This window comes from Acanthisitta chloris, unplaced genomic scaffold (genome assembly GCF_000695815.1).
Source record: "Acanthisitta chloris isolate BGI_N310 unplaced genomic scaffold, ASM69581v1 scaffold1760, whole genome shotgun sequence".
Taxonomy (NCBI): Eukaryota; Metazoa; Chordata; class Aves; order Passeriformes; family Acanthisittidae; genus Acanthisitta; species Acanthisitta chloris.
Genome location: NW_008650855.1, coordinates 22,588 through 41,930, shown reverse-complemented (window position 1 = coordinate 41,930; position 19,343 = coordinate 22,588). Strand labels below are relative to the sequence as shown.

The 19,343-nt window shown below is 37.6% G+C and overlaps 1 protein-coding gene across 1 annotated transcript; it reads left to right on the top strand.

Moving 5' to 3' along the window:
- The first annotated feature begins 4,281 nt into the window (after positions 1–4,281).
- On the top strand, positions 4,282–19,212 carry LOC103798077 (long-chain fatty acid transport protein 6-like). The gene is made up of 10 exons (XM_009070323.1): positions 4,282–4,759; positions 5,683–5,895; positions 6,688–6,846; positions 9,157–9,281; positions 12,330–12,524; positions 13,376–13,466; positions 14,326–14,524; positions 14,886–14,983; positions 16,790–16,920; positions 19,036–19,212. The coding sequence occupies exons 1-10, from the start codon at positions 4,282–4,284 to the stop codon at positions 19,210–19,212; spliced, it is 1,866 nt and encodes a 621-aa protein (XP_009068571.1).
- The last annotated feature ends 131 nt before the right edge of the window (positions 19,213–19,343 follow it).

Genomic DNA, 19,343 nt, shown 5'->3' with positions numbered 1-19,343 from the left:
TTGTCATTCATGTGGTTGCCTAAATACTGGAAAATAGTCCATAGTGTATTTTGATACTGTCAGCTACTTTCTTTTGTGTTTTTGTTCAAATTCTAAATAGATATTTAAGAATACTTAATAGACACTTAAGAATCTCAGTTTTCATTAAGAGGAAGTGTTTTTCATCCTTGTGATTGCAGAGGAAAAGCTGAGAAGAAAAGAAGACAAACAAAGCAAAGAGAGTAAGTAAACAAAACTCTTGTGTTTCCCTGCTTTCTGACTCTACAGCAGAAAAACTCAACAAGCCAAAACCAGTGGGTTTGGTGACCAGTTTTCTTAAGTTCAATTCCAATTTTGTATTTCCAAATTTCAAAGCAGAGACTATGTGGGAATGTTCAAAACACTAAAGCTATTAAAATGCTATTTCCTTCCTGAAAATACATTTTTTCCACAGCAGTAACCAGGTCAACTGTTAAATCTTTTTAAGGCTTGTATGAAAGATAGTTTTGTAAGCAGTTCTAGGGCCATTTTAATATTAACTATAGGGGCAGTAACAGACAGGCTATGCTTCTCAGGTATTCCAGAGACATCTCAGATGCCTCCAAGAACTAGGGCATGATATTGACATCAGGGCCAACACACAGGGCTGTTTACATTCCCCTAGGACTGGAGAACATTTCTGGATAGTGTTACTGGCTCTTTAACTGATCAAATGCTTCCTGTGCCTCTCCTGTGCCTCCCTTGCCTCCCAGAGTTTCTTGTGCCAGCAAAGCTGCAGGCGTGCAGCAGCTCTGTGCCTGAGGTAGCAGCTCTGTTGTTTTGTTTCCCATTTTTCTAGGCTAATATTCCCAGATCAGAGTCAGGCAAAGAGAAAGGGAGTTCAGACTGAGAAGAGCTAGAAGTTAGTTTTCATTAGAATAGTACTTTTTGGTGTAGAATAACTCCCATCAGATAAATTTAGACTGAGGACTAGAAATAACCAGAATGCCCATTAACTATAACAAGGCTGAAAGAATTACTCAGTTATTTCAAGAAAATTGTTCACATGCATTTTTCAAGACTTCAGAGAAAATATAGCAGAGCATATGAAATATGAGAACATATCCTAGAGCATTCCAGGTTGGATGGAGCCCTGAGAAATTTGATCTAGTGAAAGTTGTCCCTACAAAACAAAAAGACAACTAACAAAACCAAACCAAACCACAACCAAAACTCTATAGCAGATGATATTGTAAGAAGGATACAAAGGTTTTGTTTAGACTGCAAATTAAACATGTATTTTACACCTCCTTGGGAACAACTGCTTTGCATTTACAGTGAAATCGAGAGCTGTTTATCACAATTATTTTTTTCCAAAGGGCATTGAGTTCATCTAAATTTAAGAAAATACTTCACCGTCCTGAGCAACTCCTTAATTTGGAACGTGGGTTAAATTCCTGTGCCTGTACTTTATGTGAATGCTTTGGAAAATCCTGAAGAACAACAAAAGCAAGCTAAGTGGTATTGCCAGGATACTGCAGCATAAAGCAGTTACGAGGCTTATCATTTCAGGCATCTAGCAGGTGACAGTGGTATGGCTTCTGGACTGCAGCTGAGGACTTCAGTCTATCTCAGACAGACACATGCTCTTTCTCAATAGTTACTCTTTCCTAAAATTCACTCCTTCTCCATCTATACAGTCCACCTTTGCCCTTTCGTTTTCTTTGTTTATCTTTAATTTTTCTGCCCCATAAACTGCATTTTACTCAAACAATTATAAAGCAAGAGTTGCTGAGTCTTTCCGTCCATATTCAAGTGTGGAAAGGTGCACCCAAATTAATCCTGAAACAACTCTAAGGACTAAAATTTTTATCTGTAGCCGTTAGTCATTTCTCTGTTCTGTTCTGCTATGAATTCTCACTTGTACACCATGGTTGTTTGTGGCAATAGAAGTAATATAAGAACGCTACAGATAGCCCGTTTATTGAGTTTACCTCTCATTCTGCCTAAAAGGAAACAAGGACTGAGCCTAGACTTACATCATCATACCTTTTATTTATTTTCTCTTGAGAGTATGTCTATGTGTTTATTCATTCAGTTTATAAACTCTGCCAATTTGACTTCACTCAGAGCTAAATTTACTGTTTATAGTGAATCTTGCACGCTTGCATGTGGCATAGAAAAATGAGTAATAGTTTCCAAATCACGGTCAAGGAGGACTCAATAGCCATGAAACTCAGGAAGTTAGTGCTCTTGGCCAATAAGCAACAACATTCTGAGAAAGCCAGAAAGCCAATGAGAGAGCCATAAAAGAACCAGGTCTTTTAATGGCACATCTGTTGTAAGACTAAACTTGTAGCTACTTTCATTTTTCTTAATATATAAAGAAAAAAATGGTTGGACTGGTATGTGACAGCATAATAAAGAAGAATTGTTAGACTTTGGCATAGCTAAGAATGTTGCTCTACAAATTACAGAGTTCAGATAGCAAAAGGGTTTAAAATTTTTGTTTAGGACTTTAAAACATCATTCGTTATGCACTTTAACTTCATTTGTGTGTTTGCACACGATTAATGCCACAAGGCTCTAATTTTTAAGCTGCTCTCTCCTTTACAGTGCATGTGAGATCCTGATTTCTACAAAAATTGCACAAGTTAGTATAGTCACTGAATATTGTTAAAAATGTAAACAAGGTTGATGAACATACCAAGAGTATAGCCCATTGATAAGATATTTCTAAACTAGAGACTGAAGGCCACACCATTTTGACAAGCCTCGCAGTCTGCTGAAGTGCTCCTGAATCCCAGATTGCCACACAAGATGTTCCAAGTATTTCTAGTAATCATGGCTGAAACTTTAAAAAGGAAACTGGTCAATGCCACATATATCAAGTTGCAAAGATCTTTCATGGTCTTTACAAGTCCTCCTCTATGACCATTTGCAAATATAGCAATTAATTTTTGCCTGAAATACATTAAAGCTGTTAATAATCACTATGCTATAAAGGTTTTTTTTCCAAGTTGCAGTATGTGCTTGTGCATGATTTTGCTGGAGACGACAGGGTGCTATTGAAAATAATGTATAATATAAATAATGCAAAGTTATTAATCATCATTTATTGCAAATGCCAGAGAATCCTATAGTGAAAACTGGATACTTCAGAAGATGCAGAAGTTTCACAGTATGTTGCTTGAAATTTGTGTATGTTCATCAGACTGTTTGAATCTTTGGTCTCAAATGGTCTTAAATTCTATTGGACCAAAAAAACCACTTAGGCAGCAAAGAGGAATGTGTTTGGTGCATCTTGCAGATGCATGATACATAACATACTGTCATACTATACATATCACAGAACCATAGAATTTTAGGGGTTGAAATGAACCATACAGATCATGGGCAGGGACACCTCCCACCAGACCAGGCTGGTCAAGGCCTCATCCAGCCTGACTGTGAGCACTGCCAGGGTTGGGGCATCCACTACTTCCCTGAGCAACCTGTGCCAATGTCTCACCACCCTCACAGGGAAAAACTTGTTTCTAATATGTAACCTAAACTTCCTCTCCTTCAGTTTGAGCCCATTACCCTTTGTCCTATCACTGCAGTTCCTAACACAGAGTCCCTCTCTGGCTCCTTGTAGGCCCTCCAGATATTGAAAAGTTGCTCTGAAGTCCCCACTCAGCCTTCTCTTCTCCAGGCTGAACAGCCCCAACTCCCTCAGTCTGTCCTCATAGGGGAGATGCTCCAGTCCTCTTACCAATCTCGTGGCCTCCTTTGGACTTGCTCCAAGAGTTCCATGTCCATCTTACATTGAGGGCACCCGATATTTCTAATTGATATGATATGATTACAGTATGATATACTATATACCTGAACTGTTTGTTTCCATCTTTTTTTAGGATTTGCCATGGTACAATCAAAAATCTAGACAAAATTTTCATTCCAAGTTAAAAAAAAAAGAAATAGAATTTTTTTCTTGGGATGCTTTTAGAATTTCTAAATGTCCTCCTTGAATTTACTTGAGAATATCTGTTTCCATTCTACTGCCACATTGGCCACATTGTTTACTCTGAAAGAGCTCCTCTGTACTTATGAACTGCACAATCCTTTGTACTCTTAACTTGCTTTTTTTTTTAATACTCTTCTGGGTCTTTGTATTGTGGTAAACTCCTAAAAGGTATTTTTAAAAGTTGTCAAATTACTCAGTGGAATTTTAATTAGCTTATTAACTTCCAGTCTCTGTCTTAGAACTCTGTGTTAATTTTTATGTTGTATTGCATTTTACATCTCTGAGATTGCTAATGTCTTATTCCCCTCCCACCAAGCATGCTATTTATGTGGCTTTCGACAATTGCTGGAGGAATAATGGTGGTGTGTGTATCTTTGAAGATCTTTCTTCCCTATTTCTGGGAAGATCTGATGTTCTTCTTGATGCGGAGGAGGTTAAAAGCAACAATACAGAAGTGGACAAGCAATGGAATTCTCTCCATAGTTGATCTTTTCATTCAGAGAGTGGGAAAAATTCCCCACAAGCCATTCATTATCCATGAAGGGAAGGTGCACACCTATCAGGACGTGGACAGGAGGAGTAACAGAGTAGCACAGGTCTTCCAACACTATGGGAATCTTAAAAAAGGGGACACTGTGGCCCTGCTGATGGCAAATGGACCTGACTTCATCCATGTCTGGTTCGGGATGGCCAAGCTCGGCTGTGTGGTGGCTTTTCTCAACTTCAATATCCACTCTAGATCTCTCCTGCACTGCATTAACACATGTGCAGCAAAAGCACTGGTGATAGGAGAAGGTAAGTTCTGTCTTATGCTTCACTTCCTACTGACCTTCTACTGTTTAATGCTTTTATCGGTGAAGGAAAATCAGAGCCCTTCAAAGCTGAAAGCACTTCATATATACACACACATATCCTGTCTAAAAAGAGGGAAAAGAGATAGTGTGGTTTAAATGTCAAGTGTTTAAGCACCAAAAAACCCCATGCAATTAATCAGTAGAATAAAAGGCTTAAATCTGAAGCTCTCCAAGTACTGGACAAGGCACTAGAAGCAACAATCATGCCTCAGCAAGCAAACAGCCTGGGGAGAAACTTAAGCATGATTTCATTTCCACTTCTATTTATTGGTTTATGTGTCTTATATACAGCTTCACTGACTACAGGAGGACACATATTCCCTTTGTTAGTGGTGATTTCTCACATACAGATTAACGGTTCCTTTAGAACTACTTTAACATAGTGATCCCAAGGTAGCATTGCTTGGAGCTAAGATTGCAACTTATCAAGCCATAGTTTTGTCCCTCTTAGTATCATATTATGTAATAATGGACAATTTATTTAACCTTTCTACTCCTCTTTTCCCATATTTTATACAGGTTAGCAGTACTGCCATAATTCCATATGAATCCATAAGGGCTTGTTATTTTTTTCTTTTGTTTAAAACAAATGTTTTAACATACTGATTAAATTTAATCCTATATATTAGCATCACCAAGTAAGTTCAGGGTGTTATACCAGTTAAAATTAGAGCCATGTGAGAAGTATAGAGAAATTAAACATCACGATTTTTCTCTTCACTGCCCAATAGGCAGGTTAGTCTTATCATGGCTGTGGTAGGTTTAAGCAGTGTTAGGGTGTATAATTTCAATGCAGGTTCTGCAGCTGCAATTATTTTAATAATTAGCTTTTATTTATTCATTTATTTATTTTTAACTTGGCAGAGTGTTTGGGATCAGTAGAGAAAGAATTTATTTTCCATCTTCTGGAAAATAATATTGCTGTCTGGGTGATGAGCACCAGTTCACCTTTCCAGCATGTTCACACTGTATCGGACAAACTAGACAAGGTGACGGATCACCCTGTTCCATCTCACCTTAGAGTTATCACTAACCCAAGAGACACAGCTATGTATATCTTCACATCAGGAAGCACAGGTAAGGATGTGTATTAAGAAAGCACAACTGCAGCTCTCTGAAAGTTAAGGTGGTATAAATTTAGCAATCAGACAGGCAAACAAAGAGATAGGACTTGCATTTTTAAGTAAAGACAGGGGGGAATTTATTGATTTAAGATCACAGTACACTTTAGATCATTTTTGGCTTGTCATAATGAAGTGCAACTCCAGTCAGTAACCTTTCACATAGACACTCCAAGGCTGAAATTTATTTCTTATCTATAAAGTCAATCTGTAAGAGTTGCTCTGAAAGGAAGAATGGTGGAACTTCCCCTTTCGATTCTGATAATGGGAGTTATTTGCAGAGTGGAAGGAAAAGCAAATCCTTCCACTAGTCAAGTCAAACAACTTTGCAAAAGTTATTCCTATTGCAAATAAAAGCTGAGCATCACAGTGGCTCTCAGAAGCTTTCCCATTGCTGCTGTCTGACAGGGGAACACTGTATGCAGAGCTGGTCTGCACATGTCTGTGAAGGGTATGGACTTTGTCCCTCCAAAAAAAGAGACATAGCAGGGGACTCAGAACTAGATGATCTTTAAGGTCCCTCCCAACCCAAACCTTTCTATGGTTCTGTGATTAAATAACTTTTCAGACAAAGGACTGAAGAAGCTGAGAGACTGAGGAGTTATGAGGGACAGAACTGAAGAACAGAACAGAGAGAGTCAGAAGAAAAGGCAATTCTTCCTGTACATTCCCAACATAATTTTGCTTGCAGCAAAATTATTATTGTCTGCAGTACATTTATAATTTTTTGCTTTTCTCCCTCTGACAGGTTTCCCAAAAGCTGCTATCATCACTCATCTAAGAACACTGCTTGCCTCCTCAACGTTTTCCCAGTGCGGTGCTCTTTCTGAGGATATTATGTATCTCACTCTTCCCTTGTATCACATCAGTGCTTCTCTTCTTGGCGTCGGTGGATGCATTCAGTTAGGTAATACTTACCTTGTAATGAAGTTTCATTAACTTGAGAAGGCTGTAACATGTTAATATTTGGTGAATAACTGGTAACTTATATATTATGTTTACCAATAGGCTTTTGTCATTTTCCCATTTTTAGCAGCTTCTCCCATCTGAAGACAATAACTAAGGTATATGTATAGATTTTGAAGCTTAGAACAAACAACTAGCTGTTGCATAGATCCAACACAAAATGACCTGAGGTCTGCGTGACCTGTTCTCTAGGTTGGAGAGCACCAGGCAGAAAAGGACTTGAGAGTTTGGATAGACAGAAAGCTGAACAGGAGCCAGCAGTGTGCTCAGGTGGCCAAGAAGGCCAATGGCATCCTGGGCTGGATCAGGAACAGTGTGGTCAGCAGGACCAGGGAGGTGATTCTGCCCCTGCACGCAGAGCTGGTGAGGCCACACCTTGAATACTGTGTGCAGTTCTGGGCCCCTCAGTTCAGGAGGGACATTGAGGGGCTGGAGCAGGTCCAGAGAAGAGCAACGAGGCTGGTGAAGGGACTGGAGCACAAGTGCCCTGAGGAGAGGCTGAGGGAGCTGGGGGTGTTCAGCCTGGAGAAGAGGAGGCTCAGGGGAGACCTTATCACCCTCTGCAACTCCCTGACAGGAGGTTGGAGTCAGGTGGGGGTTGGTCTCTCCTCCCAGGCAACCAGCAGGAGGACAAGAGGGCACAGACTCAAGCTCTGCCAGGGGAGGGTTAGGTTGGATATTAAGAAGAGAGTTTTTACAGGGAGAGCAATCAGACATTGGAATGGGTTGCCTAGGGAGGTGGAGGATTCACTATCCCTGGATGTTTTTAAGCTGAGACTGGATGTGACACTTAATGCCATGGTCTAGTAAACATGGTAGGGTTGGACTCAATGATCTTGGAAGTCTTTTCCAACCCAGATGATTCTATGATTGTAACGTGAAATCATATTTGTATCCTATACCAAAAGTCTGCAAGGGCATTCACATAGGCACCTGAGAAGTCAGGCTTGATTTTTGGTGTCAAAACGTACAAACGCATTGTGGAAGCTTCAGCTAAACTTCAAAATAAGTTTAATTAATTGCGTTTTGGTGCTTTTTGAGTCACATATTAGAGTAATGCCTATAGAATTAGATTCATCCTATTAAGGTGAAGGAAAGGAAAGACAGAACCTTCCCTTTCAATTCTCATAATAAGAGTTATTTGTAGAGGGTTAGTAACCAGATACTTTTTCAGGTATGTTTTCTGTCCTTAGAGCCTTGGCCAGATGCTGCTTTTTGACACAGTAAGTATATAATTGAACTATTTTAAGGGACATGTCAGTGTTTTTTTCCTTTAGGCACAACCCAGGCAGGCATGCTGGACCACAGCTTCTGCTGACAAGACTGCCACAGACTGACAGAAACAGGAAAGGGATGGGAAAATAGTGTATTAATAGGTTTGAAGCTATGAATTGTCTTGGAACAGAAAATTTAGGGTGACAGCTTTCTTAGGTGGGCTGTTCTGATGGGAACTTGGGAATCTGGAATTGAAATGACAAGGCTTTGAGGTAAGTGAGGCTGAAGGGCTCTGATAGGGCTTCAGGATCAGGGGGCAACTGGTAATCTAGGAAAAAAGCAGATTAATAAGGAATTAGAATCTTGGAAGTCACTGGGAAATTTCACGTGGGACAAACAGGACTTGGGAAAAAAGGAATTTTTGAAAGGCTAGAAACATGAAATTTGTACGTTCTTAGCTGACAACACTTGGAAAGAAAGAGTGGGGCAGAAGACATGAGTGGTCTAGGATGAGGTGGCTTTTGCAATGGAAAGCTCTGAAAGGTTTCATCAGGGTCACAGAAACAAACAAAAAAGTGTTGATGATGAGTTGGCAAGAAACAAAAAAAGAGAAGTGACACAGAAACAAAGACTCTGAGCCCATTTCCTCTTCACCTCTTCTCACACAAACAGAGAAGCTGTGAGCTACTCTATCCCCCACACCAAGCACTCTTTTTCAGGGTTACCCCAGTTCAACATCTAGATAGCAACAAAATGGTTAGGCTTTGACTTATTCCTAACTACTAGAGAGGAATAAAAGATTTACTTCTCTTGTGATACTGAAAGTTTTTAGTTACTACTCAGAAAAAGAAGCAAGGCTTGATTGTACAAGTCACATAAAAAATATCTTGATGGAAATAGCAAGCAATTTATTTAATTAGCTTAATTTATCATTAATTGGATTAAGAGAATTAAAATTTTTTTCCACAACAGTGATAGAAGACAAGATAGATTTTAAAGGTGATTTTGAATTTTCTTATCTGTTTTCATCACCTAGGAGCAACTTGTGTTTTGAAGAAGAAATTTTCTGCAAGCCAGTTTTGGAATGACTGTAGAAAACACAACATTACCATATTTTTGTACATAGGAGAACTCTGCCGCTATCTCTGCAATCAACCCAGTGTAAGTTCTTGTTTGCAAATGCAGCTTGAAGACATAGCAAGTCAGATAAATTCACCCATTTCTCAGCGGTATAGTATTTTAGTGTTCGATAGTTTTTTCCTGGCACACACAAAATTTAGCTCTTGTGTTCCTTGCTGTTCTACAATAGTAATCACGTTTATACCAGCAAATATAAAGCACAGAAACAAGCCTGTCAGGATAGGACAATCATACCCAGACAGTAACATAAATGCCTCTGTGAAGCCAAGCTTGTTAGCTTTTCAGCTGAGTGACCAGCAAGTTGCAGTTCAGTAAGGAAAAGGTACAAGCAGTAAAAGCTTAATCAGACTCAATGATCAAACAAGAGTCCAAACCAGACTAAATGATTAAACAACTTCACTGCACTGTTCCGAAGTAGTCACTTATCAGAGAAGCCTACTATATTCACCATGTAATGGATGATAACTAGTTTTTGTGTGGCTTTGATACTGATGAATGAGTTTTTGGTAGTTTAAATATTTTACTTAAGAGGTGTTCCAAAGACACTTTTATTTCCCCATGGCTGTATATATGATGGTGGATTTATATGTATAAAGCCAAAGTGGCAATAGTGTGGTGCAAGGTCTTGGTCATCCCTGGGATAACAGTCCTAAAGTTCATGGGAGCTAAATCATGATCATATTTAGGACAAAAGGAAGATATCACCAAATAGAGCAGCAGCAGAAAAGCAAGTCTGACAATATTTATTAAATTGCAACGTTTGTTTCTCAATGGCAGTGGAAAAGCTTGGTTAATTTTTTTAATTTTATACTTGGGAGTTAGAATGTTACTGAAGGGAGGTGACAAGAAGTATTCCTACCTACCTCAGAGAACATCATGTACGAGCACAAAGTTCAAATGATCTCCAAACCCATTGGTCAGAGATTGATGCAACACCTAGCAACAATTCTCCAGCTGGTTTGAACAGACTTACTATTGGGTGGTCTGGATGTAGGAGAGGGGTCAAAGATAAAAAAAGGGTATTAAAGGGAGCAAGACAGGAAAGCTGTTGGCCAGAACTCAAGTCTGTACCAACATTATTTCAGTAGTGCATGGATCAAAAAAACCCAATGAAAACATAAGGTAGGCCAAGCTAGTTGTGTAAAGGTCTCTCCTGAAGGAAGAACCTGAGGAAGAGCTTTCTTTACTGGGCTCAATAATAAGAATTTAGTAGAGAAGCTATTGACATATAACTGGCAACTGGTAAGAGGGAAGAACAGAAATACGGCCTACAGGAGTTGAGGAAGAGAGGAAGCCAATAGAAATGCATCAGGCATCCTGTCAAGATCACATGTCTTACCTCTTTTCACTGAGCATGCCTATGTCTCGCAATGAAATTGAGAAAGAACATGGATTTGGGAACTAGGAGGCACCCATTTATTTCTTGATGTAGACAGAGAGTCTCAGACTAATTAAGCCTACTGCAAGCTTAACCAGCATTCATGTACCTATCAGAATTAGATTTTAAGCATGGCAGCCCATACAAGGTAACAAACAAACCAGAATCCATGCCACTTTAAAGATAAAGGTATTTAAAATTCAAGGTAATTCAGGGAAATGCTGCAGATTGTTGCAATAGGGATGAACCAGGGTAAGGATGTCTATTTTTCCTATTGCTTATAATCTCTCAAACTCTTGAGATTTACTCCGAGAGGAACATCAGATATTTTGGGGAAAAATAACAAAATCCATCATGTTACTGTGAAGACCAAGTACTGAGAAAGGGACAATATTAGGTATGAAAGAAGTGTCCCAATCAGCCTGCCAACTGGTTCATAATTGGGTTTGATAACATGTATGTGATCAGATCATTCAGATTTACCATTAAAATTGCAAAAAATCCCACATCTCATTAGGCAGAAGCAGGGAAGTCTCCACTCCTGTGTTTAGCAAGTAGAGCTTAGTCAGCATTACAGTTGATCCTATTGTGGCAAATTAATCTGCCACAAAATGCAGTTCTGGATCAAATGAAATTGTCTGTTAACCCAGAGTTCACAAAACAATTTTATGTGAACATTTTTGGAGGTCAAATGTTGAAACACTAATTCTGCTAAAACATTTCAATGTTTTGAAATCACCTTAATATTTACAAATCAAATGTATTTTTACAGTTTTTAAAGTTCAGAATAATACTGCAATAAAAACAGAATGCATTTATTTGGTTTGAAGAAACCACTCTTGTGGACCTGAAATAATTTTATTGCCTGCTGACATTCAGCCGTGACAGTAACTTAAATACTCAACCCCAACTACATCTTCAGAAAAAGTGAGGACTTTCCCACAGGCAGAGTCTTGGCTGTGGTCCTGTTTATAGGGTGCTGAGCATTCTGCCCCAATGCAAAAAACATTTATGTAAGTAAATATTTGAGTAGTTTACCACAATAATTACATAATTGACATGTAACAATGACATGTTAACAACTACATTTTGATGCAGATTTGGTTACAATCTTTTCTGAATCTGAATTTAAGATAAAAAATTGCTCCTAATCATATGAGATACTGTAAGGAGCTATAAACTCTTCTGCTCCTTTTCAGGTTCCATAGGGAACATGATAGATGCGTAAAATTTATTGCCAAATATCATTAAATGTAGAACTGACCATAGGGTGTCACAAGTGTTTTCTAAGACATGATTTGGTTTATGAGGAAGAATTTCTTTCTTTGGTTCAGAAAGCAACATTCATTCTATGGGAAATATAACTTACTTGAAACCTATTTATTTACAGTTAAAATATTTTAAAATTTGTAATATACATCTCAGTTATAGAATTTATAAATGAAAATGCAAAGAACTGCAGAACTATAGATATAAATTCTTCAGCCTACAAAAATCCTTGAACCTCAGACCTATAAGAGTTCTGCTGCTTTTCAGTTTGATTTTTACAACATAAAAGCGTTTCTGTGAAGCATTTAAGTCAAGGTGGCAGTTCATAAAGGAAAATAATTCTAATAGGAAATATTAGATCAAGTCTAGGTATTTAGACCCACTTTTCTCAGGGCAGGATGTTTCTTTTTGTCTGTTCACAGAAAGAAGAGGACAGAGCACACAAAGTGCGCCTTGCTCTAGGAAATGGTGTCAGACCTTCTGTATGGAAAGAATTTCTGATGAGGTTTGGCCCAATTAAACTATTTGAATTCTATGGATCCACAGAAGGAAATCTTGGTTTCTTGAACTACACTAATAAAATAGGAGCTGTGGGCCGTGCTGGATTTTTCTCAAAGGTAAATGTAATCAAATCAACCAACCAATTAACCATCCAATAATTTAAAAAAAAAAAGGCAAGTGAAAGGTTGAAATTGTAAAGGGCAAAAGGGTACATGGAAGAACCTGGTTACCACAGTCCAGATATAGAAAAATCTGGTTCATGAAAAAAGAAATCTTATTCTTAGCCGCTTACTTGACTCCCTTCTCTGTACATGTATTTTGATGCCACAATAAATATACAGGAGGACACCACAGAAGCTTCTGTTCCAGCTTTTCCCCCAGAATATATAAAAGAAATCTGAGATGACAAAAATGCCTTCGCATGGCCATAATAAAAACAACTCTGTGAGGCATTTGATCTTTTATCAACCTTAACAATGTGGACAGGGGATTAAGGCAGGAAAGACTAAATGAAACCATTGTGCTGCGAGTTTCCACTTGGATCTGGCTGGAGTAATTTTCAACATGTCTATAATTCAATTTGGATTTTTTTTTTTTTTTTGGTCAGAGAATCATCCTGATTTGTAAACCAGTAATGTTAAGTCTCTACTTAGAAATGGATGGTAATTCTAAAGCAAAATTGACACTGTTTCAGTTTCCTTCATATAGATGGTTGAAATCTGACCATACTCTAGGAAAATAGACTTCTTTTTGTCAATAAAGGAGATGAATACTTATCTGCACATATATATTTAGTGTTGCTTACCATGATATGAACACTTTCTGACAACAGTCTCAAAATACTGTCAGGATATTTCAGGCTGTTTCACATCTTCTAGAAGTCAATAGGGACAACTTTTATCATGACAACTAAAAAGTGAGTAAGACAGTGAGGTTTTAAGTATGCCTATGTGCTTTTTTTATTTAGTTCCTACATTCTTTTGAGTTGTTGAAATATGATGTCTGGAAACAAGAACTTATAAAGGATGAAAACGGAAGGTGTCAGAAATCACCCATAGGTAAGGAAAAATATTGGTAATCTATTTACTAACCGATACCTCAGTTTATATGGTGATATTTTTGAGCTTTCATTCCACTGTCCACATTGAGAGTTCAAAACAATAAAGAGGATTTAATATAAGGTGTAGAAGTACAACTATGAAAAAAATTATTTGTTAGAAAACATCTCCTTGAAGGAATAACAATAAAAGTCTTTAGAAGATAGAAATATCTTTCCACCTCAGGAATCGAGAAAAAACAAGTACATATTATAGGTATAGAATAATGAAAATTCATTTTTAAAGAGTATTCTGAGTCAGGTCGAGTGAAGTCAATGGCATTTTTGCCCTTGTTATAAAGGGGCTTAGCCAAGTAGCAACAAGGATTGGTCCCCAGTAGGGATGTGCTGCAGACTCCAGGGACTCGATGTCTGGAGACCCAGGCATGCTATGTCTTACAATACGGATTGTCACACCAGCACAGTGCTGAGGGCAGTAGCAACCCTTTTCTCCAGAAAAATTCAAAGCATAAGAGCTTAGACACTATATTTCCCTCCCATGTGTATTGTTTAACTACCCGCACCCTTTCCAAGTCACAAAAGTCATCCTTTCACTGGGTAAATGCATTTTCAGGGTAAGTGGTGTAGAACATACTCCAAAAATCTCTTACCTGTGGTCCAGCTTCCTGGAAGAGAAGGAAGAAAATCTATGTTCTCTTTTCCACTCACTGATTTCTGCTGTTCAGGAGATGCCTCAGGAAATTTAGTAGTAAGATAAGTAGAATAGATATGACTTTTGAAAAGATTTTTGATAGGATACTTTATGCTCTAATTGCTCCCTGTATATGTGCTTCTTTACATCCCCTTTTCATGCCCTGCAGGTAAACCTGGTCTTCTAGTTGTTCAGGTTACTCAGGATGCCCCATTTTCTGGATATGCTGGAAACAAAGAAGCCTCAGAGAAGAAACTCCTGCGTAACGTGTTTGTGGAAGGAGATGTATATCTTGATACAGGAGACCTCCTCATGCAGGATGAGGATGGCTTCCTCTACTTCACTGACAGGGTGGGAGACACTTTCAGGTATAGCATAGAGTTAAGAGAAAATCCAGTAAGCTTGTAAGAAATCATACATGTGCAGGATTGGATGACACAGCTCAGACTTGAACCTGATGAATGTAAATTTTTTTGTACACTGAAACTGTAAGTCTAGGAATCAAAGACCATCGAAGTTAACAGCAACACAGTAGAGTTTTTCAAATTTGGCAGTTCTTTTAAGGTTGGGATCTCAAATGAGATGGCACTAAATCAGAAAAAAGTTTGTCTTATCTACATTCTTCAGTTAAGAATAATGCTAGTCCACATTAAAAATAATGCTCCATCATAGAGAGATCAAAAATGTGTAAGCTAACATCTATGTTATTTGAAAAAATAATTTCAACAGGTGGAAAGGAGAAAATGTCGCCACTTCAGAAGTTGCAGAGGTCATTGGTATGATGGATTTTGTCCAAGAAGTTAATGTTTACGGTGTAAGCATAAAAAGTAAGACATTCCTATAGTTTGAGGATATATAATGAAAATAATACTATCCTGCTCTAGCTTTTCGGTTCTTGCAATAGAATGAACACTTACATGTAAGGAAAAAAAGGGTGTGACCTTGGCAATTCAGGCATTCCTACAGAGCTTTAAAATTCCAGTTCCAGCAATATGCTGTATTTAATAAACACGATTAAATTTTGTAATGAATGGGAGAAACATTGGGATGAATTAAAAATCATAACACAGATATGGGAAGTACAAAGTCAAACTACAGAAGGCTTGCCTTAGGCTACTGGCTTTCATCTGAAAAATAGTAAAATGGGACATATTAAAAGATGACATGTCTGAAAACACTGTCTTGTAAGTACTGTACAAGAACATATATATTTTTTCATAACCAAAATTTTCCCAATCACATATGATGCTCCATAAAAACATACAATACCATGCTAAAAAGCTGTAGGCAACTAAATTACAAGATCATGAATATTTCTCAGAAAATGGATCCATTGAAGGAACAGGCTGAGAATGGAAAACTTTCTTGTAGTGTTGTGTTCTTTGTTTCCTTTGAATTATGGCAAATAAAGTCTCGTATTAAAAGAAACTAGTCACATAAAGAAGAAGCTGTCAAGAGATAAAACACTATTTAGCACTGAGAGATGGGAAACACAGTGGAATCAATGAAGAATACATGAAAATAAAATTAAGAGGCCATCATCTGAATGACTGGTCAGCAGGAGGCTGTCAGATGCCAATATGTTAATTTTTTAGAGATGATATCCTCAAGTGCATGCAAATAAAACTGTAATCTAATATGCAAAGCACCTCTTCTTGTCATCTACAGGTGGAGCTGACAAGAACTCCTTGAAAGGGTTATTGCTATCTCAGGCAGTGAATAGCACATCAAAATAAGGCCTCGAGCTTAAGAATCACATTAAGTTTTGGTTGTAGTGTCTATAAAATCTGGACAGCATGGTCTTTCAAATTTCTGAATTGACCCGAGTCTCAAATACTGCCAAAACAAACTTTGTAGCATATCAACAATTTGAAACTGCAAATTTATTGTCAGGAAAAGGAACAAGCATATTTTATCTTCTCAGGCCACACCTCAGAGCTGCACTTTCATTCTGGGCAGATTTAACATTGGCAGCTGCTTTCTTCCAGTTTAGATGTTTTATCCATTAGGAATTTTCATTCATGTTTCAACACAGAGAATGCAGGAACTCTGTGTGTTACATCTTTTTGAAATGGGTTTTGCATCTGTTTTCGTGTCAAACATAATTTGGTGCCTGTAATTTACTAGGAGGCACTTCCCCTATTTATCACTAATCTGTCTGTGGAGCAGAGTGCAAAACACTCAGCACTGCTTATACTGTGTACAGTAGCCATTAGACTTTATAGAGACCAAATACAGCCTCATACTTATCTATGTCTGTCTTTTGCATTAGTCTTTGTGTGAGTGCATTCCACTTTTTATTGAATTAATAGTCCCCTGATTTAATTATGCCACTATGTTATCAATGTTAAGACTGAGCAATGTGGCAGGAAAACCTAGCAGGCAGCTGTCAGCTACACAGAATCCCTAACAAAAAGATCTCTGTGACATTTTTTAATGGAATAAACCCGCTGAAAGTAACTTTTAAAGCCTTCCAATACAAAATGTCATCTATCTCATATTCAGCAATGTCTGAGAAGGTAGGGCAAATATATCACAACATCAATATATTTGCTCTGACCAATACTAAATGCCTCCAAATGTCATACAACATTCATAAACAGGCTTGTCATACTGTTTGTCAATTTTTTTAGATTATGAAGGAAGAACAGGGATGGCAGCTATTGTGCTTAAACCTGGCCAACCCTTTAATGGAGAAAGACTCTATAAGCATGTTGTGGACTTCCTTCCAAGTTATGCCCAACCACGCTTTGTGAGGATCATGGTAAGACAATCAGTTGTCTCCTACTTGTATTTATCTTCTGTCTGACTTTAAAATTGGTCTCTACAATCATGAAATGTGGGAATTAATTTACAAACAGTTTGAATAATTGAAAACTAAAGGTAATACGAGTCTAAATTATTGCTGCTCTTATTATTATGAAGTTAAGGAAATATTTGATGAATTAAGCTTATATTTTGCCTTAAGGTTCCATTCATACCTAAAAATCCTAGATGCGATTCATAACTTGGTAAAATTGGATTTTGCTTCACAGTTCTTCATCTTTAACTACTGTTTTCTTTGAGGCAATGGGAGACTAAGCAAACACACACGGGTAATATTACACATAACTGTCTTCTTATAAAAGGGTGACGTGATCCATTCCAAACCTATTCCTAATGTGGCTGTTCTTGAAATGATTACTTTTCACTGGTACTGACAAAATACCAAACAAATATCTAGTTATTTGCAACAGATAGTAAGATAAATATTTTATAGAGAATATCTTAATCTGAGAATTGAAAAGCACCCACATCTTCTAAAGTATAAAAGCAGAACTGGGATACAATTCTTTTCTATTGTGAACTTTGGAAGCGCAAAGATTGCATCCCTCATTTACTCCTCACAGAATGATCTTCTGCAACAGGACAGGGGAGCATGAACAGCAAAGAGCAGGAAAGGGCCCCTTATTACATCTTCTGACAGTTTGTAGCTCACAGTTTTCTGCTGTTAGGGGATGATGAGAAGCATTTAGCAGTTTTGCCTCTCCCTAAATATTGACAAATTGAAAGGTCCGAAGTTGGTTGGGAATGTAGTACAGTGCATGCAACTGGAGAGAAAGAGGAGAAAAGGAATGTTTACATTTAGAGGGAAGTCTAATTATTAACAATTTTAAAGATTGAGAAAACGCAGCTTTTCACTAACAGATTAGTGTACTAAGTAAATGTATACAGTTAGCAGAGGTTATACCATCTATGGTGCCACGGGACAGCAGTGGTATCTTCTGGGAAAAGCCTTTGGAACAGATTTTTCCTTACAGTTCCATTAGATGGAGGAAATTTATATGGAGCTCTAGGTTCTATATATGTGGAACTGATGAAACCTGTTTGCGTTGATGTGCTCTCTGACTAAAGCATTTTTCAGGTAACTGAAAGGAGCCAAAGTAACCAAAGCTACTAGCAGAACAAACTAATGAATATTTACACAAGTGTAAATTGGATTAAGAATAAAATCAATCTTGAAAATTTTCCAGCAGTCCATATCTAGGCTCTTTCTGATAGGACCTGCAATCTGGTTTTGTAGAAATCAGACACACTGAGAGTTGTTCTCCAGCAGAATATGAGAGGCTCAGGGACAACGATGCAAAGAACCAGGGAACTCTGTAGCATTCAGAAAGTACCTTTTTCACTTGACTCTTTTGAACTTACTTCCAACAAGAACTAAAAAGTGGTTTCCTTCAGCACAGGAACTCTACATTGTAAACACCATATAAGTAATAACAATGCTTGAGAACAGTCTGTTTTAAAATTGTCTCTTAACATAAACCACATTTGAAAGGAAATTGTTTTCTACACCACTTTGCTCTCACACTGACTATTGTGTGCAGAACAGCTTGCTCATGAATTGTCACGTGAAAACCTGCTGGAGGGCAACTGCTTACACAGACAAATAACACAGGAAGGCATTTAACATTTTTGGGTTTAATGTCTGTTTAGTAAGATTTATTTTAAAGTAATATTAATGTAACAAGCTTTATTTAATGAAGTTTAGCAGTAGGAAATGAGAAGAGAGCCAGTGCCACAAAATCAGTCAGCTCTCTGCAGAGCACCACCGAGTGTCCTGCACACTACTGATTTTGTGATGAGCTGCCCTAATGAAAGTTAAGAGAAAATGCGTATTTTGAAGCAGAGACTTGCAATCTTATGTGTGGTTTTAAGAGGCAAATGAATAAGAATTAAACCCTTCATTTAGATTTAGAATTCATGGCACCTGTGAGTCAGATAATTCTGTTTAACTGAAGAAATTCTATAGGAAAAATTATTCTGTAAGGGATTCATATTTTCATGGACATAGGCTGAAATGGAATATTACACTTTACTTGAACTATTTATTTTCTAGGATGTTATGCAAATTACTGGAACTTTCAAGCATCAGAAAATGCATCTGGTGAATGAAGGATTTAATCCAGAAATTATATCCGAACCTCTGTACTTCATGCATGAACCTGCATGTTCCTATATTCCTTTGACAAGAGAGATATACCAGAATGTGGTTTCCGGTGAAATACGCTTATAAAGCATCTAAATAAAATTACACTATAATACAGAAATTTTAAAATATACTCCTGCGATTATTTCAGCAAGAGCCAGAATGAAATATTTGTTCTAAAAACATAAGATATTCAAATTAATCTGTGTTAGAATTTG